The sequence below is a fragment of the Macaca fascicularis genome, chromosome 10 (genome assembly GCF_037993035.2).
Source record: "Macaca fascicularis isolate 582-1 chromosome 10, T2T-MFA8v1.1".
NCBI lineage: Eukaryota > Metazoa > Chordata > Mammalia > Primates > Cercopithecidae > Macaca > Macaca fascicularis.
Genome location: NC_088384.1, coordinates 15,927,693 through 15,947,726, shown reverse-complemented (window position 1 = coordinate 15,947,726; position 20,034 = coordinate 15,927,693). Strand labels below are relative to the sequence as shown.

Below are 20,034 nucleotides of genomic sequence, written 5' to 3'. Positions count from 1 at the left end.
AGACAGTGAGAGGCTTGACAGCAAAAGAAACAGATGCTGGGGTCCCTCCCTGCACCCTCTCTCTGGGGCAGCTTCCTCTGAGTTATTCCTCGACCCCTCCACCTACCATTGGTGTTTCCCAGCTCCAGCCTCAGTGCTCTTCTCCTCTTCAAGCTCTCCATCCTCCGTGGATTTTATGTTTACAAATTCCCATCTTGGAGTCACTAGGCCTCAGCTCCATATGGCGCCCAGCCACTCATTGCCTCTCTGAATGACTGTGGGGTTGGTTTTCTTCTTTAGGAGGGGAAGCTGCATCTCTTCCGGCCCAGGATCCATTGTCACCTGCAGAGAGAGAAGCGCCAAGGGATCCTCAGAGACACCATGACGGCAGCGCCAACCAAAATCCACCCAGGTAATCCTCCCCTGTTCAGTAAGTTCTCTTGACCCCAGCTCACTGTCCCCACCTACGATGGGAGATGCTAGAGATTATGAAGTGACTTGAGGTACTGGATGTGGCTGTTCCCGGGTCCGAAAGTGAAGGTGAGGAACTAAAGTCCCTTTCCTGCCCTATTTCCCATGAGATTCTGCTCACGCTCCTCCTACAATTAGAGACCTGTCATCCTGGTTTCCTTAGCTATGGTGACTATACTTCACGGACCTCAGATGCGGATACATACTCAAGTCAGAATACAACATCTGTGTTGGCCGTACTGGCCAAGCCTGTAATCCCAGCACTTTGGGAGGCTGAGGCAGGTGGATCACTTGAGGTCAGGAGTTTAAGACCAGCCTGGCCAACATGGTGAAACCCCATCTCTACTAAAGATACAAAGATTAGCCAGGCATGGTGGTGCACACCTGTAATCCCAGCTACTCGGAAAGCTGAGGCAGGAGAATCGCTTGAACCTGGGAGGCGGAGGTTGCGGTGAACTGAGACCACGCCACTGCATTCCAGCCTGGGTGACAGAGCAAGATTCTGTCTCAAAAAAAAAAAAAAAAAAAAAAATCTGTGTTATCCCTCCTGCGCCTGCAACTCTCTTTTTTTTTTTTTGAGACAAAGTCTGGCTCTGTCGCCCAGGCTGGAGTGCAGTGGCGCGATCTCGGCACACTGCAACCTCCGCCTGCTAGGTTCACACCATTCTCCTGCCTCAGCCTCCTGAGTAGCTGGGACTACAGGCGCCCACCACCACGCCCGGCTAATTTTTTATATTTTTAGTAGAAACGGCGTTTCACTGTGTTTGCCAGGATGGTCTCGATCTCCTGACCTTGTGATCCACCCACCTCGGCCCCCCAAAGTGCTGGGATTACAGGCATGAGCCACCACGCCCGGCCACGCCTGCAACTCTTAATGGGTTCAGTTTTGTGGTCAGTCCAGGCACTGTTATCTGATTGTGTGGTCGAGAATTCCAGATTTGTTTTTGGCCCAGCCATGCCTTCTCACTACACGGCCCCCGAGGGACACGTTAGCATGAGGGACAATGGCAAACAGTAGCAGCAGAAAAGGACAATGCCTCATTTTACCTTCTGGCATGGGGCCGACTCTCCAGAGCAGAGCTCTCTGGCAGAATGGACTGAACTGCATGGCTTAGGTCTATACGAGCCTCTCCCTCTCTCTAAAACCAGACTCCAAGTTCAGGACCACTCTGTTCTCCAGCGATGAGTGCAGGGTGCCTGGCTGAGAAGAGGTGAGAAAGCAAGATAAATGAACTCAAACTCCATGTTAAGAGAGGAGGCAGGAGCGAGGAGCGGGCTCCTTGCATCTGTGTGTGATCGCTGAGCACAGTGGCCACAGCGTCCACTCAAGGTGACCCCCTGGGACACGTGTCTTGTAATGAAAACCACTCAGAAGAGTCTAACGCCCTCTTTGGGAGATGTGAGGCAAAGCAGGGGGAGAAGGGCAGTTCTTTCTCACCCCTCTGTGATATTCTGAGCTTTCTCAGTGGAAGATGCATTTTTAAATTATCAGAAATGGATCGATTATGAAATATGATGGTTCGTGAAATAGCTGTGTACATAATCAAGCACAAGTTGGCGTTGTTTGACCTCTCATCCTATGTATAAAGCACAAAAGTTGCATAGGAGATGATTTTAACTGGAAGGAAACTATGAGCCCGTTTCATGGACAGACCCAGAACCCGTCCAGTGGTTCTCCCACTCCCGCTATTTGATCATCCTCTGCCTTTGCTGGGTCTCAGGCCTGCTCACTCCCTTCTTGCCTCCTCCCCAAAATAAAGTGTAATAGAGTCATCTCCCAAGATCTATTCTAGCCTGGTACAGCAGGGAGGGCTGAGCAATATTTTAAACATAAAAAACTTAGTGTCAGCTGGGCTCACTGGCTCAGAACTTTAATCCCAGCACTTTGGGAGGCTGAAGTGGCCGGATGGATCACCTGAGGCCAGGAGGTCGACAGCCTGGTCAACGTGGTGAAACCTCGTCTCTATTAAGAATACAAAAATGAACTGGGCATGGTGGTGCACACCCATAATCCCAGCTACTCGGGAGGCTGAGTCAGGAGAATTGCTTGAACCAGGGAGGCAGAGGTTGCAAAGCTGAGATCATGCCACTGCACTCCAGCCTGGGCCGCAGAGCAAGACTGTGTATCAAAAATTAAATACATACACACATACATACATAAGGAAACAAAACTTAGTGTCATGAACAATGAAGTCTTATTCTAAGTGTTGTTCAGTATCTGCCATTTACTGGTCATACACAGAATAGGCAGGAAAGCACAGATAAGACACATCTCTACCTTCAAGGTGAAGCTCCGGGCGGCCACAATAAACCACTCGCTGCATCAGCTGAAACCTCTGCACCGTACCTATCTATGTAGAGCATAGAGGAGAGCAAAGAAATACAAAGCAGAATGCCTAAAATAATGCGACAAATCAAAGTTGAACAATTATAACAGAAAATTAATATGAATATGAATAACATGAAGAAGAGTATCAAAATCAGATTTGAGTAATTTTCTACATCTAAGAGATAGCCTGAAATAAATAGGACACAAAAGGCCAAAATAACAAGTTAGAAAAACTTACACAGAACAAACAAACAAAGAAGACAATATGAATATTTAATAGTATGAATTTGTCAGACTTTCTTTGTCTTACCATGTGCTTGGCAGCATTCCCAGCACCCCATGCATTACTGTACAAGCTGGAGATTTTATAATGATAAAAAATGAATAATAAATCTCATTATTAAACTCTTTTTATTCTGTTGGCTTTTGTTGTTGTTGAGGCGGAGTCTCGCTCTGTCACCCAGCCTGGAGTGCAGTGGTGCAATCTCAGCTCACTGCAACCTCCACCTCCTGGGTTCAAGAGATTCTCCTGCCTCAGCCTCCCGAGTAGCTGGGACTACAGGTGCCCCCACCATGCCCGGCTAATTTTTGTATTTTTAGTGGAGACAGCGTTTCACCATGTTGGCCAGGCTGGTCTCAAACTCCTGACCTCAGGTGATCTGCCTGCCTCAGCCTCTCAAAGTGCTGGGATTACAGGCGTGAGCCACCATGCCTGGCTTCTATTGGCTTTTATTATAAAACTAACATGTTACTTTGGTAACAAAGCTCAATAACATAGATGAGTGAAAAGTGCAAAAGTATTTTGTCACCCCAGCCCTAAATCTCACTCCCTAAGCCTGTTCACATTTGGTGTATCTCCTTCGAGAATATTCCCCTACTCCTACATCACATATATAGTACTTTAAAAAAAAAGAGAAAAGAATATAAAGAACATTTTCTTCAACCTATTTTATTTTGCTTAATATATCCTAGACCTCTTTCTAGGTCAGTTTTACATAGATTTGCCTCGTTCCTTTTCACATCCATAAGCCTTTATTTTGTATTGCTCTATTTTCATGTAAACAGTTCCAGACATGGATTTTTCAAATTGTTTCCATTTCCTTTATACAACTTCAAATAACTGGATGAACATCTGTACACATTTGTCTGTGTACCTGCTGTTGTGTTGTGTCTGTGGTGGGTGAGTTTCTAGAGGTGGGATGCTGAGTGTCAGGCATGTGTACTTCTCATGTTAAGAGACACCCTGAGAAGGCCAGGTGCAGTGGCTTACGCCTGTAATCCTGGCACTTTGGGAGGTCAAGGAGGGTGGATTGTTTGAGCTCAGGAGTTAGAGATCAGCCTGGGCAACATGGCGAATTCCCATCTCCATATATATATTTTTATATATTTATTAGCTGGGCATGGTGGCACACACCTGTAGTCCCAGCCACTTGGGGGGGTAAGACAGGAGGATCACTTGAGCCTGGGAGGTTACTGCGGTGAGCCGAGATTGTGTCACTGCACTCCAGCCTAGTTGCCAAAATGAGACCATCTCCAAAACAAAAAAAGAAAGATACCCTAAATCATCCTTCCAAAAGCCATAGTGGCCGAGTACAGTGGCTCACACCTGTAATCCCGGCACTTTGTGAAGCCAAGATGGGTGGATCACCTGAGGTCAGGAGTTCGAGACCAGCCTGGCCAACAGGGCGAAACCCTATCTCTACTTAAAATATAAAAGTTAGCCTGGCGTGGTGGTGGGTGCATGTAATCCCAGCTACTTGGGAGGCTGAGGTGGGAGAATCACCTGAACCCGGCAGGCAGAGGTAGTGAGCCAAGATCATGCCACCACACTCCAGCCTGGGTGACAGAGCGAGACTCGCTCTCAAAAAACAACAACAAAAAAAAACAAAAGCAATGTAATCTTATGCTCAGCCAAGTATCTTATGTCTCAACCAAGTGTACGTGTTCTCCTGTCTCTTTTTCGCCCACACAGGATGCCAAACTAATCAATGAAACAGTAGCTGGCCATGGTCTAAATTTGTGTTTTGGGGCGACTAGTGATGTCAAGCGCCTTGTCCCATATTTACTGGCCACAGTACTTCTTTTGTGAAACACCTATTCAAAGAACATAAGAAATAATTGTACATAGAAAATTAGAACCAGGTGCAGTTTGAAAGACCACGGACTTTGTTAGGGTTTTTTAAGTCTCTTCAAAAAAGAATAGGCAGGCCGGGTGCGGTGGCTTGTGCCTGTAATCCCAGCATTTTGAGTCTGAGGCGGGCAGATCACCTGAGGTCAGGAGTTCAAGACCAGCCTGACCATCATGGTGAAACCCTGTCTCTACTAAAAATACAAAACTTAGCCAGGCGTGGTGGCAGGCACCTGTAATCCCAGCTACTCAGAAGGCTGAGGCAGGAGAGTCACTTGAACCTAGGTGGCAGAGGTTGCAGTGACTGAGATCACACCACTGCACTCCAGCCTGGGCGACAGAGAGCCTCTATTGCAAAAGAAAAAAAAAAAAGAAAAAAGAAAAGAAAAAAATAGACTTAGGTGAGGACTGGGAGAGACAGGTTTCAGGAATGGGGAAGAGAGTGACATTTATTAATCATATTATAAGCTTAAATTTAAAAAAATCTAAAGCATCCCATGTGGCAAATGAGGAAATTTGCAAGTTTCTGGTTCCAAGGTGTTACCTGGTAAGTTCTCTTAAGCTTTCAGAAAACAAACAATTCTCATGTTGTACAAATTGTCCCAGAAATAGAAAAAATACGCTATTGAATACATTCTGTGAAGCAAATATAACACCAATGATAAACTGTGATCACAAGAAAACTATGACTCAATATCATGTATTTCTCTATGATGAATATAGGAATAAAATACTAGAGGATATAAATCTATAACATTCTGATTCAAAAATATGCAATGAAAAGTTGGGGGTTTTCATGGAATGTATGGGTAATTCAATATATGGAAATCTATGCTAAGAATGCACCACATTCATGGGATAAACAAAAAAGGAAAAGAATAATCATCTCATTGGAGTTTGAAAATTCCACACTTAGTCCTAATAAAAATGTCTAAGTATAGGAATAAAACACACTGCCTTATCATGATGAAAACCAACTGCCAACTGTGAAATACTAGAGTCAATATCATAATATAAAATAAGGATCCAAGGAAACCCAATAAGGCATGAAACCAACATAAGAAAACAAAATACTAAAAACAGAAATAAAAGTCCAGCATTATTCATTCATGAATTATTCATTCAATAACTACTACAGTAATAAACATGTAGTCAAGCACAAGAGTATTAAAAATGGGTAACATTTCTATAAGTAACAAGACAAGTTAGAAAACATTACATTAAAAGACCACTATTCGTAATTGCATCAAAACAATGTACAACATCAAAGAAATACACGTTAGCAACAAATGTAAAGAATCAACAAGTCTTATGTGAAAGAAAATGGAAGCCATGACTCCCTGGGAAGCCATATGCTATTGCTGGGTGGAGATATAGCAGATCCTTAGCCTTAATGAGGGAGTTATCCTGAGACCCTCTCAACTGCTCGTGTTTGAAAACACTACATCAAATAACTTCCTTTGTAAAGGTTAACTAAAAATGTAAAGTTTAACTAAAAACATAAGCAGCTCCTCAGGCCCCCGCATGAAGCAGTGTGGCAGGGGGGAAGGGGCCAATCACTGGTTCCATCACTGGTTACAGTAGAGGCAGCAGGCAGGACAAGGTGGCAACATTATCAAAGAACTCATCTGGATAACAAAAGTGTTAAGACCCCAAAGCATGGTTGGGCACAGTGGCTCACGCCTGTAATCCCAACACTTTGGGAGGCCAACGTGGGCAGATCACTTGAGGCCAGGAGTTTGAGATTAGCCTGGCCAACATGTTGAAACCCTGTCTCTTCTAAAAATACAAAAAATTAGCCAGGTTGGTAGTGCGCACCTGTAGTCCCAGCTACTTGGGAGGCTGAGGCAGGAGAATTACTTGAACCGGGAGATAGTGCTACTGCACTGCAGCCTGGACAACAGAGCAAGACCCCGTCTCAAAAAAAAAAAAAAAGATGCCAAAGTGCCGTGATAAGGGAGTGTTTCTATAAACAGGACAATACATCTTCTGTTAAGGAAACAGCATAGAGTCATCAAAAATAATCATTATAACAACTGCATAGCAAGATGGAAAATACTTGTATAACATTACATTTTAAAAACAGGGCACGTGGCTGGCCACATCGGCTCATACCTGTAATCCCAGCACTTTGGGAGGCTGAGGCAGATGGATCACCTGAGGTTGGGAGTTTGAGACCAGCCTGGCCAACATGGTGAAACCCTCATCTCTGCTACAAATACAAGAATTAGCTGGGCATGGTGGTGCACACCTATAATTCCAATGACTCGGGAGGCTGAGACAGAACAATCACTTGAACCCAGGAGGTGGAGGTTGCAGTGAGCCGAGATCGCACCGCTGCATTCCAACCTGGGTGACAGAGTGAGACCATCTCAAAAAAAAAAATAATAATAAATAATAAAAACAGGACACACCATTATAAGTATAAAAACCATGCAAGAAATAATACGGATTTGAAAAATTACTGGAAGTAGAGAATAAAATCAATAGTAATGGAACTAGCGGTGATTTTTGTCAAATTATATTTTTTGTCAAATTTGACAATTTTTTTGTCAAATTATATTGAAAATACATTTAAAGTGATTTTTGAGCAACAAAAGAAGCTGCAATGTGAGAAAGAGTGTCTGAACAAGGTGGACTCTGCCGTGTTGCCTGCCTGGGCAAAACCAACCACCATCCCGCCCACGAGCCTTGTCATCAGGCGGGTGTCATTCAGCAGGGACCAGACTGTGCCTCTCTCAGGATTATAGATGATAGGCACTGGACAGAATGATCGTTCACTTGCTCCCAAGTTAACAGTGTTATCAGTAACATGGCCCCGATTGTCTTGGTGCCTATCATTGTGTTATTGGATGATTCTCAGAAGATTTTTGTGACTTAATGGAATGGGAAGAGTTTCCCTTATCCCCCTTGCACGGTATAAAACAGGCTGTGGCTCACTTCTTCGGTGCCCTGCAGCTCAAACCCCTAGGGGCAGCATACGGACGTGCAGGTCGTGAGGAGCATGGGCTCCGACCCCACAGCAGCGCCATCTAGGGTTCAGTGTTTGCAGCTCCCGAAGCCCCAGGGAGCTTACCGGAAGGATAAGGCAGAGCTCTGGTCTAATTTCTGTATTCCAGGGTTCTTGCCCTAGTATGCCGGAAAAATTGGATCACACGTGGGCTTGGAGAATGAGTGCAAGGTTTTATTGAATGTAGCTCTCAGCAGGTGGATGGGGAGCCAGAAAGGGGATGGAGTGGGAAGGTGGTCTTCCCCTGGAGCTGGGCCACTCAGCGGCCGGGTTCTCCTCCAGCTGCCTTTGGCTGAAGTCCGTGTCATCCAGCCGTGTATGACCTGTCAGCATCTGTCGGTGTGTTCTGCCTGTGTGTTCCTCTCGATGGCCAGCTGCTTGTGTGTTTCTGCCTGCTAGGTGGGGACATGGCGAGCCAGAGAGGTCTTGGAAAATGCAACATTTGGGAACGAAAACAGAAATGCTTGTCCTCACTTAGATCCGTGGGCCCAGGCCGGAGGGTGGAACACTCACCAGGGACCATGCCCTTCCCTATGCAGCACTTCCCCGCCCACTCCCATTTCATTAATGTATAATGTCAGCATTTCAAAAGTGCTTTACCAATCTACTTTGCCACCAGAAGCCTAAGAGATTTTCAGTTTTATTGCATCCTAGTCAGCCTTGGGCATTCCCATGGTTTGTTCGGTTAAAATCAGACAGAAATCACGTGACATTTCTGAGACATTAAGATTTTTGTTGTATTCTAACTTTTTTTTTTTTCCTAATTCTCCAATATTGTAATTAGACAGCCGACTTTCCCGGAGCGCTGTTATGTCTTTTTGGACTGAGATAACTCAAGAAGAAATGTCCCTAATCTTCGTCCATCTCCAGGCTTGGGAGAAGGTTGTGAAGAAACGTGGCTTCCAAAGGTAATCTACGGAGGTGAGGTCTGGGGGAAGTCCCCAGAACCTGAGTTCTGTAAGGGCAGAGAACGGACTGTTATGCTTATGGCCACAATCCCAGCATCTAAAATGGTGTCTGGCACAGACCCGGCACTCAATGAGTATTTGGGTTTGGTTTTGTTTTGTTTTGAGACAGAGTCTCTTCTCTGTCACCCAGGTTGGAGGGCAGTGGCACGATCTCAGCTCACTACAGCCTCTGCCTCCCTGGTTCAAGTGATTCTCCTGCCTCAGCCTCCTGAGTAGCTGGGATTACAGACGCCTGCCACCACGCCTGGCTAATTTTTATATTGTTTGTAGAGACGGAGTTTTGCCATGTTGGCCAGGCTGGTCTTGAACTCATGACCTCAAATGCTTCACCCACCTCGGCCTCCCAATGTGCTGGGATTACAGGTGTGAGCCACCACGCCTAGCTGTCAGTGAGTATTTGAATGAAGGAATAAAATCTGATTGTTAATATCCAGATCTGTAGCCACCTTCATAGGATGAAACTACAAATGGTTTCCAACCAAGTTGGCTGACGCGTTGCTCATGTTGTCTCATGTGCAATTAGAGATATGCAAAAAAGGGGAAAAACGTACACATCCGCATAAAAAAATCTTAGTAAAAAAAAATGTAAAACCTTTGGTAAGTGCAGGCACGGTGGCTCATGCTTGTAATCTCAGAATTTTGGGAGGCCGAGGTGGGCGGATCACTTGAGGTCAGGAGTTCAAGACCAGACTGGCCAACCTGGTGAAACCTTGTCTCTACTAAAAATACAGAAATTAGCTAGGTGTGGTGGAGCATACCTGTAATCCCAGCTACATGGGGGGCTGAGGCAGGAGAATTGCTTGAACCCGTGAGGCAGAGGTTGCAGTGAGCCAAGATCGCACCACTACTGCACTCTAGCCTGGGCGACAGAGCAAGACTTCATCAAAAAAAAAAAAAAAAAAAAAAATCTTTTGGTAATGGTAAGTACATTGTATACGGATAGATGCCCAGACACATGGCTTAGAGGGCAATGGAATCCTAGAAGCAGAATTTGCTGGTTTTCTCCCAATCCAGGAATATTCCTTCCTGCGTCTGCCTTCACCCTTTCCCAACCCATGACAGTGTCTGAGTCTTGCCTTGAGATCCAGGCTCCTGGGACGTGCCTTTCTATTGCCTTGGCCTGGGCGTTCAGACTCTCCCACAGAGCTCGGCTGCAGCAGTAGACTCACAACAGACTCTGCTGCCTAACAGAGGCTGCACTTAACTCTTGCCAAAGTGTCCATAAGGTTCTCTAAAGTGGGTTGCAATGCTCCCGCAATTTATAGCAGCCAAGCGCCTAAAGATAAAATCTTCATGCGTCATGCAAATGGGTTGCCTGCGCTTTCAGGCACAGGTACAGTCATTCACTTCTCTGTGTCCTTGGCCCAACCTCCCTCTACTGTTCTCTCTCCCACCTCTGCTGTCAAGATTTCCCCCTAAGGCTCTCGTTAAGTCTGGGAAAGCTCCCAAAAAAGGCATTGACTTTTCAGGCACAGGCACAACCATTTTACTTATCCGTGTCCTTGACTTTGGCTACTGGCCGACGCATGCTGCGTGGACCGGAGTTAACGGGGGCCCTTCCTATGTGCTTGTACAATGTTCACCTCTCCTCCTTTGGTAAAGGGAGAGGGATGATTTTTTGTATCTCGGGGAAAATCAGCCAGTGGTTGAGGCAGACTAGAGGCTTCAGGAGACGGAGTTTCCCTCTTGTCGCCCAGCCTGGAGTGCGATGGTGCGATCTTGGCTCACTGCAACCTCTGCCTCCCAGGTTCATGCGATTCTCCTGCCTCAGCCTCCCAAGTAGCTGGGATTACAGGTGCCTACCACCACACCTGGATAATTTTTGTATTTTTAGTAGCGATGGGGTTTCACCATGTTGGTCAGGCTGGTCTCGAACTCCTGACCTCAAGTGATCCGCCCACCTAGGCCTCCCAAAGTGCTGGGATTACAGACTGAGCCACTGCGCCCGGCCCTAGGTTCTTAGCCTAACTCCACCACTAACTCAGTTGTAATCAGGGAATGTCCCTCCTTTTTGGAGCCGGTTTGCTCCTCTGTAAATGAGGGACTGGGTTCATTGATGGCAAAAATGTGGCAGATGACTGTTTATCTTCTGTGTTGCGCCTAGACGGCGCCCACTAGGTCACAGCAGCACTCTTTCCCAAAGAGCCTAGATGCGGCACCGCGATTCTCCTGTGCTTTAGACACCCTCACTAACAATAGCGGGGAGGTTATGCCTCTGCCATCTGTGTACCAGGCGACCTGGAAGGGCTTCCAGCTCTAACATCTCATAGTTCTAAAACTTAGGTTGGAGAGGGGGCACTGAAACCCTAGGTTTACAGAGATGTTCACTTTAAACCCCGATGAAGTCCTTTCTTAAAAGAGTGACTTGAAGACGAGGAAGGATGTCAGAAGGCCCCTCCCGCTTCCCCCAGGAGGGAGGAGGGAGGGACCCAGGGCTGGTCCACTTGAGGCTGCTAATGGCCTTGGCTAGGGAGCAGAGGATTCTAAGTCCATTGTCCACAGTTCCTTTCAGGCCTTGGGGTTCCTTGGTCCAAGTACAGTTTGCCCACAGCCTTGCATCCTTTCCCATAGACCCTCTCTCACTATCCATCAAACCCAAGCCAAGTCTATTGTAGATGCTCCATTAGGAGACAGGCCAGAACCAACCTAGGGAACATACAAGTCAGACCGTGTTACGTGCTGTAGAAAGTCACACACACAGTCCATAGTCCAGCAATACCCACGCTGGGAGCCCCAAATTCCGTAAGATAAAGGTTCTTAAGAACAGTGGTTCTCAAAGGTCCTGCATAACCCTGAAGTTCCAGATACTGAGCCAAAATGATTCAACAGGAAAACTGAATGGTGATTCTTTTTTAAAATTACAGGAAAGGTTTGAGTGGAGAGAATTTTCCCAGTTGTGCCTTTTTCCCCTTTTCCTCATTTTTTCTTAAGATTTACAAGCTTCAGTCACTTGCCCGTTAACAAGTGGTCAGAGTAGATCTCACTATTTCTAAGTATGACCACACTTTTGTTAGAAGTCTACTTTGGGCCGGGCGTGGTGGCTCATACCTGTAATCTCAAAACTTTGGGAGGCCGAGAGGGGGTGGATCACTTGAGGTCAGGAGTTCGAGACCAGCCTGGCCAACATGGCAAAACCCTGTCTCTACTAAAAATACAGAAATTAGCCCAGCATGGTGGTGCCTCATGCCTGACTACTTGGGAGGCTGAGGCAGGAGAATGGCTTGAACTCGAGGCAGAGGTTGCAGTGAGCCGAGATCACGCCGCTGCACTCTAGCCTGGACAATAGAGTGAGACTCCGTCTCAAAACAAAAAAAATCTACTTTGTTTTCAAAATATTCAACACTGTCCAACTGAACGACAGTGAGCCCTCTCCCGTGGAAGGGGGATATGTGGTTGTCTTCTTGGAGATCCCCAAACTTTTGCTTTGGAAATGTAGACTCTTTTACTAATTTTTAAAAATGATCATACATGCATATGACACAAAAGCTAAGAGGAACAAAAGGGCAAACAGTAAAAAGTAAGTGTCACTAGGTGTGGTTGCATGTGCCTGTAGTCCCAGCTGCTGGGGAGCATCACTTGAACCCAGGAGTTTGAGGCCAGCCTGGGCAATATAGTGAGACCCCGTCTCAAAAACAAAAAAAAGAGTCTCCCCTTAAATCCTATTTCCAGATGTCCCAGGTTCCCTGCCCAGAAGCAACCACAATTTACAAGCAAACATGTTTTTAAAAAAAAAAAAAAAGAAAAAGAAAGAAGATCAAGGCATCTGCTCTGTATACTTTTGGTACTGTTTCTTAATCAAATTAGTCACAACTTATATATGTATAAATTATAAATGTATACATGTACATATGTCTTTTTTAGGAAAAGAATTGGTGACAAAAGTCAGTAAAGCTTTTAAGTTACATTTTATTCATAACGTCAGTATCCCCATACATTTATTTTATTATTATTATTATTATTTTTGAGACAGAGTTTCACTGTTGTTGCTCAGGCTGGAGTGCTATGGTACGATCTCGGCTCAGTGCAACCTGTGCCTCCTAGGATCAAGTGATTCTCCTGCCTCAGCCTCCTGAGTATCTGGGACTACAGGCACCCACTACTATGCCTGGCTAATTTTTGTATTTTTAGTAGAGATGGTATTTCACCATGTTGGCCAGGCTGGTCTCGAACTCCTCACCTCAGGTGATCCATCCACCTCAGGTGATCCATCCACCTCGGTGTCCCAAAGTGCTGGGATTACAGACACAAGCCACTGTGCCTGGGCTGGTATCCACATACATTTGGAAGAGAGCTGTTTGTGGATGAATGGAATAGTAAGCCACCAGCCTGGGCCTGCATAGGGGTAGTTCAAGCTGTGCTCCTGCTCAAAACACATGGCCACCCCCACCCAGGGCTCCAGGCCAGAGTGGACCTTCTGTCTGTCTGTCTGTCTGCCACCCACACTAACAGCCCAGTGGGTTCATTTTGTCCTCTGCCCAGATAGAGTTGATTTATCAAGACAGGGGAATTGCAATCAAGAGTTTAATTCATGCAGAGCCAGATGAATGGGAGACTGGAGTTTTATTATTACTCAAGTCAGTTTCTCCAAAGATTCGAGGAGTGGGTTTTGCTGTTGTTGTTGTTGTTGTTGTTTTTTTGAGACAAAGTCTCACTCTGTCGCCCAGGCTGGAGTGCAGTGGCGTGATCTCAGCTCACTGCAACCTCCGCTTCCCAGGTTCAAGCAATTCTCCTGCCACAGCCTCTGGAGTAGCTGGGACTACAGGCGCCCACCACCACAACCAGCTAACTTTTGTATTTTTAGTAGAGACGGGGTTTTACCATATTGGCCAGGCTGGTTTTGAACTCCTGACCCTGTGATCCGCTCACCTGGGCCTCCCAGAATGCTGGGATTACAGGTATGAGACACCACGCCTGGCCAGGACGGGTTTTTTTAAAAGGATAATTTGGTGGTAGGGGTCCAGGGAGTGAGGAGTACTGATCGCTGGGGTTGGAGATGACATCATAGGAAGTCGAAGTCACCGTCTTGCACTGAGCCGGTGTCTGGGTAGAGGCCACAAGACCAGATGAGCCAGTTGATCAGTCTGGGTGGCGACAGCTGAACCACTGAGTGCAGGGTCTGAAAAATACCTCAAGCACTCGTGTTAGGTTTTCCAATAGTGATGTTATGTCGAGGAGTAAGTGGGGAGGTTTAGAATCTTGTGGCCTCTGGTTGAATAACACCTAAATTATAATTTCTAATATTATGGCTAATTTTTTAGTCCTGTAAAGGCAGTCTGATCCCTAGGCAAGAAAGGGGTTTGTTTCGGGAAGGGGCTGTTGTCATCTTTGTTTCAAAGTTAAACTATAAACTAAGTTCCTCCCAAAGTTAGTTGAGCCTATGCCCAGAAGAAAGAACAAGAACAGCTTGGAGGTTAGAAGCAAGATGAAGCCGGCTAGGTCAGACCCCTTTCACTGCCATAATTTCCCCACTGTTAGAATTTCTGCAAAGGTGGTTTTGACATTATACCTCGATTCCCAGGGCTCTGCCTCCTGCACACATTTTAGTACTCAGATTACCTCGATGTCTTTAGCCTCACTGGTGAACCTGTGCCGAGTTGGAAAATTAACAATTTGATGTCAGCTGTCCACAGTGATGAGGCTGCTGTGCTGTCCTGTGTTCTGTTTGAAGAACTGATGCGATGTGACAAAGATTCCATGCCAGACGGCTGGCTGTCAGAGGAGGAAAGACTGTTTCTCTCGTATTTTCCTTTGCACAAATTTGAGCTAGAACAGAACATCAAAGAACTTAACATCCTTGCGGACCAAGCTGACACCACTCACAAGTTGCTGACCAAGACCAGCCCGGTGGCCAGCTCTTCCGGGACTGTTTCTGGGGTCATGAGCATCCTGGGTTTGGCCCTAGCACCTGTGACAGCAGGAGGCAGTCTCGTGCTCTCAACAGCTGCGACAGGGTTGGGGGCAGCAGCTGCCATCACCAACATAGTAACAAATGTTTTAGAAAATAGGAGCGATTCAGCAGCAAGAGACAAAGCCAGCCGACTGGGGCCTCTGACGACATCACATGAGGCTTTTGGAGAAATAAATTGGTCTGAAATCGGGGCTGCTGGCTTTTGTGTTGACAAGTGTGTAAAAGCCATCAAGGGCATCAGGGACCTTCGTGCCTACCAGATGGCCAAAGCCAACTCTGGGTTCATGGCTATGGTCAAGAATTTTGTGGTCACAAGACACATCCCTTTCTGGAGGGCTAGAGGGGTGCAGAGAGCCTTTGAGGGCACAACTCTGGCCATGACCAATGGTGCTCGGGTGATGGGTGCTGCTGGGGCTGGCTTCTTACTTCTGAAAGACATGAGCAGCTTCCTGCAGAGCTGGAAGCACCTGGAGGATGGGGCAAGGACAGAGACAGCAGAGGAACTGAGGACACTTGCTAAGAAGCTGGAGCAGGACCTGGACTAGCTCACTGAGCGCCACCGGCAGCTGCTGCAGAAGGCAAGCCGGACCTGTTCCAGCTGCCGGGGAAGGGCTGTTCGAGGATCCCGTGTGGTTAAACCAGAAGGTAGGAAGGCAGCAAATAACACAGATGTGGTCTTGCTCTTCTAAAAGCTTAGGCTGGGGGTGGGGGCGAGGAATGCTAAACAAACGGACACATCAATGCATAACTACAGCTGTCCTTTCTTCAAAGAGAGGACTTGCCCCACACCCCTGACATTAACTAGCTGCCCTCAGTTCTTCCCAGGATTGCATTCTCTTCTCTCAAAGCCCTGACCATAAATAACCATAAATTATTGAAATCCCATATGTGTGTGTTTGTGGGGGTGCTTCCTGTCTGCCTCTCCTGTGGTCTGCAGGCTCCAGCAGGGAAGGCTAATTTGGTGAACAGGGGTCCGGGGAGTGAGGAGTGCTGGTTGCTCGGATTGGAGATGACATCACAGGAAGTCGAAGTCACCCTCTTGCGCTGAGCCGGTTCCTGGGTAGAGGCGACAAGACCAGATGAGCCAGTCTGGGTGGCGACGGCTGGGCCACTGTGTCCCTCTTGTCCATACCAGTATCCCCAGCACCTAGCAGTGCTTGGCATATAGCCAGTGTGCCAGAAATACGTGTTGAATGACATGAATGTGGCATTGCGTGATAAAAATGACACTTGCAATGAGTTGGGAAAGGATTTTTATTTGAAAGATAGTTTATAGTTCTAGACTTTCCTATGTAGAGAAATCACTTTCTTGGAAGCTGTGAGATGCAGAGACTCATGTTCCACAGGGTCTCGCTCACCTCTCCCCTGGCCTGTCGTGGAGCACCAGCCTAGTCTGGGCCCTGGCGGGACACCGAGAATACCAAAGAGGACAGTCTCTGCCCCAAGGACACTTGGCCACCAGCCAGCCCCACCAGCACCAGGCCCCGGGAAGACACCGACAGCGAGAAGAGGTAAGTGGGATGCAAGCAAGCCAGGAGCTGTGGGAACCCCTGACAGTGAAGTAACCCCTCCTTGGGTGGGCGGGCCTCGGAGAAGGGAAGGGAGGGCCTAACGGGAAGAGGGGCTGCTGCTAGCTTTCCATCCGGCCCCTGCCACGCCACCTGGTGCCTTTGCCAGTCATCTCACGGAGCTCTCTCTCTACTTCCTGCCAGATGGGCCATTCGCTCATTCATGAGGTTAATGCACAAATCTCAATTGGGCACACCTCTGTGCCAGGCATCATGCCAGGCCTAGCAGTGAATAAGACAGAGAAGGGCTAGGTGTGCAAAGTGAAGAATGACCTCGCCCCGCCCTGTAATTTCTGGGAGCTCAAGTGAACCCACTCTGGGATCCCTAAGAGGCTGCAGAAGTGAGTAAACTATTTCCTTTCTTTTTTTTTTTTACCCTAGTCGGTCACCCTGTCACCATTGAACCTTCATTTAACAGAGGCAAAATGCAAGTCTTTGATGAAGAATAAGGGGGTAGGGAAGCTTCTAGTGGCAATGATAAAACCAGCAGCAATGATAATAGAAGACAAACCTGCAATGGTTTGTGGTCACCCTTGGGGACTCCAGAAATACCTGGGGTGGAAGACACATTTGCAAGAGACCAGGTTTTTTGTGGGTACAGATGGAGTTGGAGGCCGAGAAGACCTACATGTTCATGTTAATTAAAACGAGCTGGAACACATTCCAAACTCACGTATTTTCCAAATTGTATGTAACTACATAGTACCTTCATAATGAAAATGAAAAACTTTTTAAACTATCACCTGCCCCTCCTCCCCCTCTTCCCTCCTGTCATCTGTCATGACTCTGCAGTCAGCACCTTTGCGTGGAGACTGTTGCTCAAGCTAAGATCCATTCTCCATTCCCAGGGTCTTGCAATGACAAGTTAATGATTTGAGAAAAGCTATTATTGGGAGAAAATCATCCCTTTACTGTAGCATAATTTATAATCATGAAAAATGTGAAGCCATTAAAATGTTCCAATGCTAGGGAACTGGTTACATACAAAATATTCATCCACTTGATAAAACACTAGGTAGCTGTCAGAAATGATGCTCCTTCAATGACTGGGTTCACGGGGAAAGTGCTACTTGTATTATTCGGTGGAAAAGAGCAGGGACTTTCTTACCTTTTACCTAAGGAAAGCACATCTCTCAAACTTGTGCATAGGAAAACAAAACCCTTCAAAGGAGTACAGCAAGGTCACAGTGTGGCTGTTCAGGGGTAAATTTGGTGATGTGTTCCCCTCTTCTTTCTGCCTTTCTGTGTTTTTCAAGTTTTCAGTTATGCACATTACTGTTTTATAAAATAGAAGGAATATAGATAATAAATATTTACAGCAAATCTAAAATAAAATGTTTAAACACAGGACAAACTCGACCAGGCGCAGTGGCTCACGTCTGTAATCTCAGCACTTTGGGAGGCCGAGGTAGGCAGATCACTAGATCAGGAGTCCGAGACCAGCCTGGCCAACACGGTGAAACCCCATCTCTTTTAAAAATACAAAAAATTATCTGGGTGGGGTGGCACGCACCTGTAGTCCCAGCTACTTGGGAGGCTGAGGCCGGAGAATCGCTTGAACCCAGGAGGTAGAGGTTGCAGTGAACTGAGATCATGCCATTGCACTCCAGCATGGGCAACAAGAATGAAATTCTGTCTCTTAATAAAGTTTATGACGGAGTTCCTGATGGGTTAAAACGTGGTGGAACTAGATCATATGCATTCCTTCTCACACAGTACAAACGTGGTAACATGATAAAATATTTTTCAAAAAAGTAAAATCTTAGCCCACATGCTTATCTACTGAAAAATCAGTGTACTTCATGGTGCTAACACAATATATAAGACAAGGGAGCCCTCAAGTGTGAAAGGTGAAAGGTTGGGGGTAGGATCAGTGCCGCCCTCAGGAGAGGCCTGGCGCTGGGCAGTCTTCCCTGTCCCTGCCCCTCCCGCCCCCAAGGAGCTCACTGCCCCGCTTTCCACCTGGCCTGTTTCTCCGCCGGCAGACCAGTTCTCTCTGCACTACTCCTCAGCTTACCTGTGGATCCAGGCACAGAAACCATTCCACCTGTGTGAAACTGCAAGACCCACGGATCCAGGCTCAGAAAACATTCCACCTGTGTGAAACTGTGCAAGACCCGTGGATCCAGGCTCAGAAAACATTCCACCTGTGTGAAACTGTGCAAGACCCGTGGATCCAGGCTCAGAAAACATTCCACCTGTGTGAAACTGCAAGACCCGTGGATCCAGGCTCAGAAAACATTCCACCTGTGTGAAACTGTGCAAGACCCGTGGATCCAGGCTCAGAAAACATTCCACCTGTGTGAAACTGTGCAAGACCCGTGGATCCAGGCTCAGAAAACATTCCACCTGTGTGAAACTGTGCAAGACCCGTGGATCCAGGCTCAGAAAACATTCCACCTGTGTGAAACTGTGCAAGACCTGTGGATCCAGGCTCAGAAAACATTCCACCTGTGTGAAACTGTGCAAGGCTCCTCCTGCCACTGTTTTGACTTTCTCACAAAATGGGGATGAGAATGAGGAGTTCTTATGAAGAACTCAGTTTCATTTTGAAGTGAAAATTCAATGAGATCTCATATGCGAAGGCACCTAAGGCCACCCCCGGTACCTGACAGACGTTCAGCCAATGCCGTGCTTCCAGAAAGCACGACAGGAGACTGGGGAAGCATTTACTGACTGCTCTGGATGAAGAGAACCCTGGCAGGGACCCCGAGCTAGCACAGAAGACCCCAACTTTGGAGAACTTAGCATTCTGCTGGAAAAACCATTTTATGCTCCTGTTTATTCTATCAGGCAAACACTTTCAAACACCAGCAAGGCAACATTTGGAAAAGGGGAGGCTCCTCAGCCCCGACTCCTGCCAATAACTGGCTGTATGCTCTTGTGTTTAGCCTCTCTGGACCTTTTGCTCCTATTGATCAAATAGAGGCTTGAACTATTTGAACGTCAAGGCTTGTGCCCGACTCTACAATTCCACAACCTTGACTGTACGAACAGATGAAGAGAATAAGAGGGGGGGAAGGAGTGGAAGGGCCTCCACTCAGTGAAGAAAGGCTCATGGAGCCCCCATGACCACTGGGTGCCAGGGTCTATAGGGGGCCTAGGGACACGGCCCCAGGAGAGCTGCCTGGGTTCTTGCTGGGGTTTGAGGCCTTGCTCTATGACCTCTCTGTGCCTCAGTTTCCTGAGGACACAAGAAGCAAATAATTCAGCAGGGAAGATAGGACCTGACCAATTAGAACTGGGAGGTCAAGGGGATGTTGGAACTTAAGGCTCAGAACCCATGTCATTGTCCTATCTTTGGAGCCTGGGATGGTTGTCCAGAGTGCTTGGCTTATCCCTGTGGATCACACGATTAATAATAATAATAAAACATGTATTGAATGAATACTATGTGCCATGTATTTCTAAGCATTTTACGTATATGAATTTTCTTTCTTTTTTTTTTTTTTGACACAGAGTTTTATTCTTGTTGCCCAGGCTGGAGTGCAGTGGCATGTTCCTGGCTCACTGTAACCTTTGCCTCTCGGGTTCAAGTGATTCTCCTGACTCAGCTTCCTGAGTAGCTGGGATTACAGGTGCCCGCCACCACGCCCGGCTAGTTTTTTTTTTTATTTGTATTTTTAGTAGAGACAGGATTTCACCATGTTGGCCAGGCTGGTCTTGAACTCCT

The 20,034-nt window shown here is 46.8% G+C and overlaps 1 protein-coding gene across 1 annotated transcript; it reads left to right on the top strand.

The window, feature by feature from the left end:
- The first annotated feature begins 360 nt into the window (after positions 1-360).
- APOL5 (apolipoprotein L5) lies at positions 361-19,749 on the top strand. The gene is given in 6 exon segments (XM_074003167.1): positions 361-391; positions 8,746-8,874; positions 14,456-14,473; positions 14,476-15,438; positions 16,140-16,304; positions 18,374-19,749. Coding segments are annotated over 6 exon segments (1,398 nt in total). The 3' UTR covers positions 18,466-19,749.
- Positions 19,750-20,034: the final 285 nt, after the last annotated feature.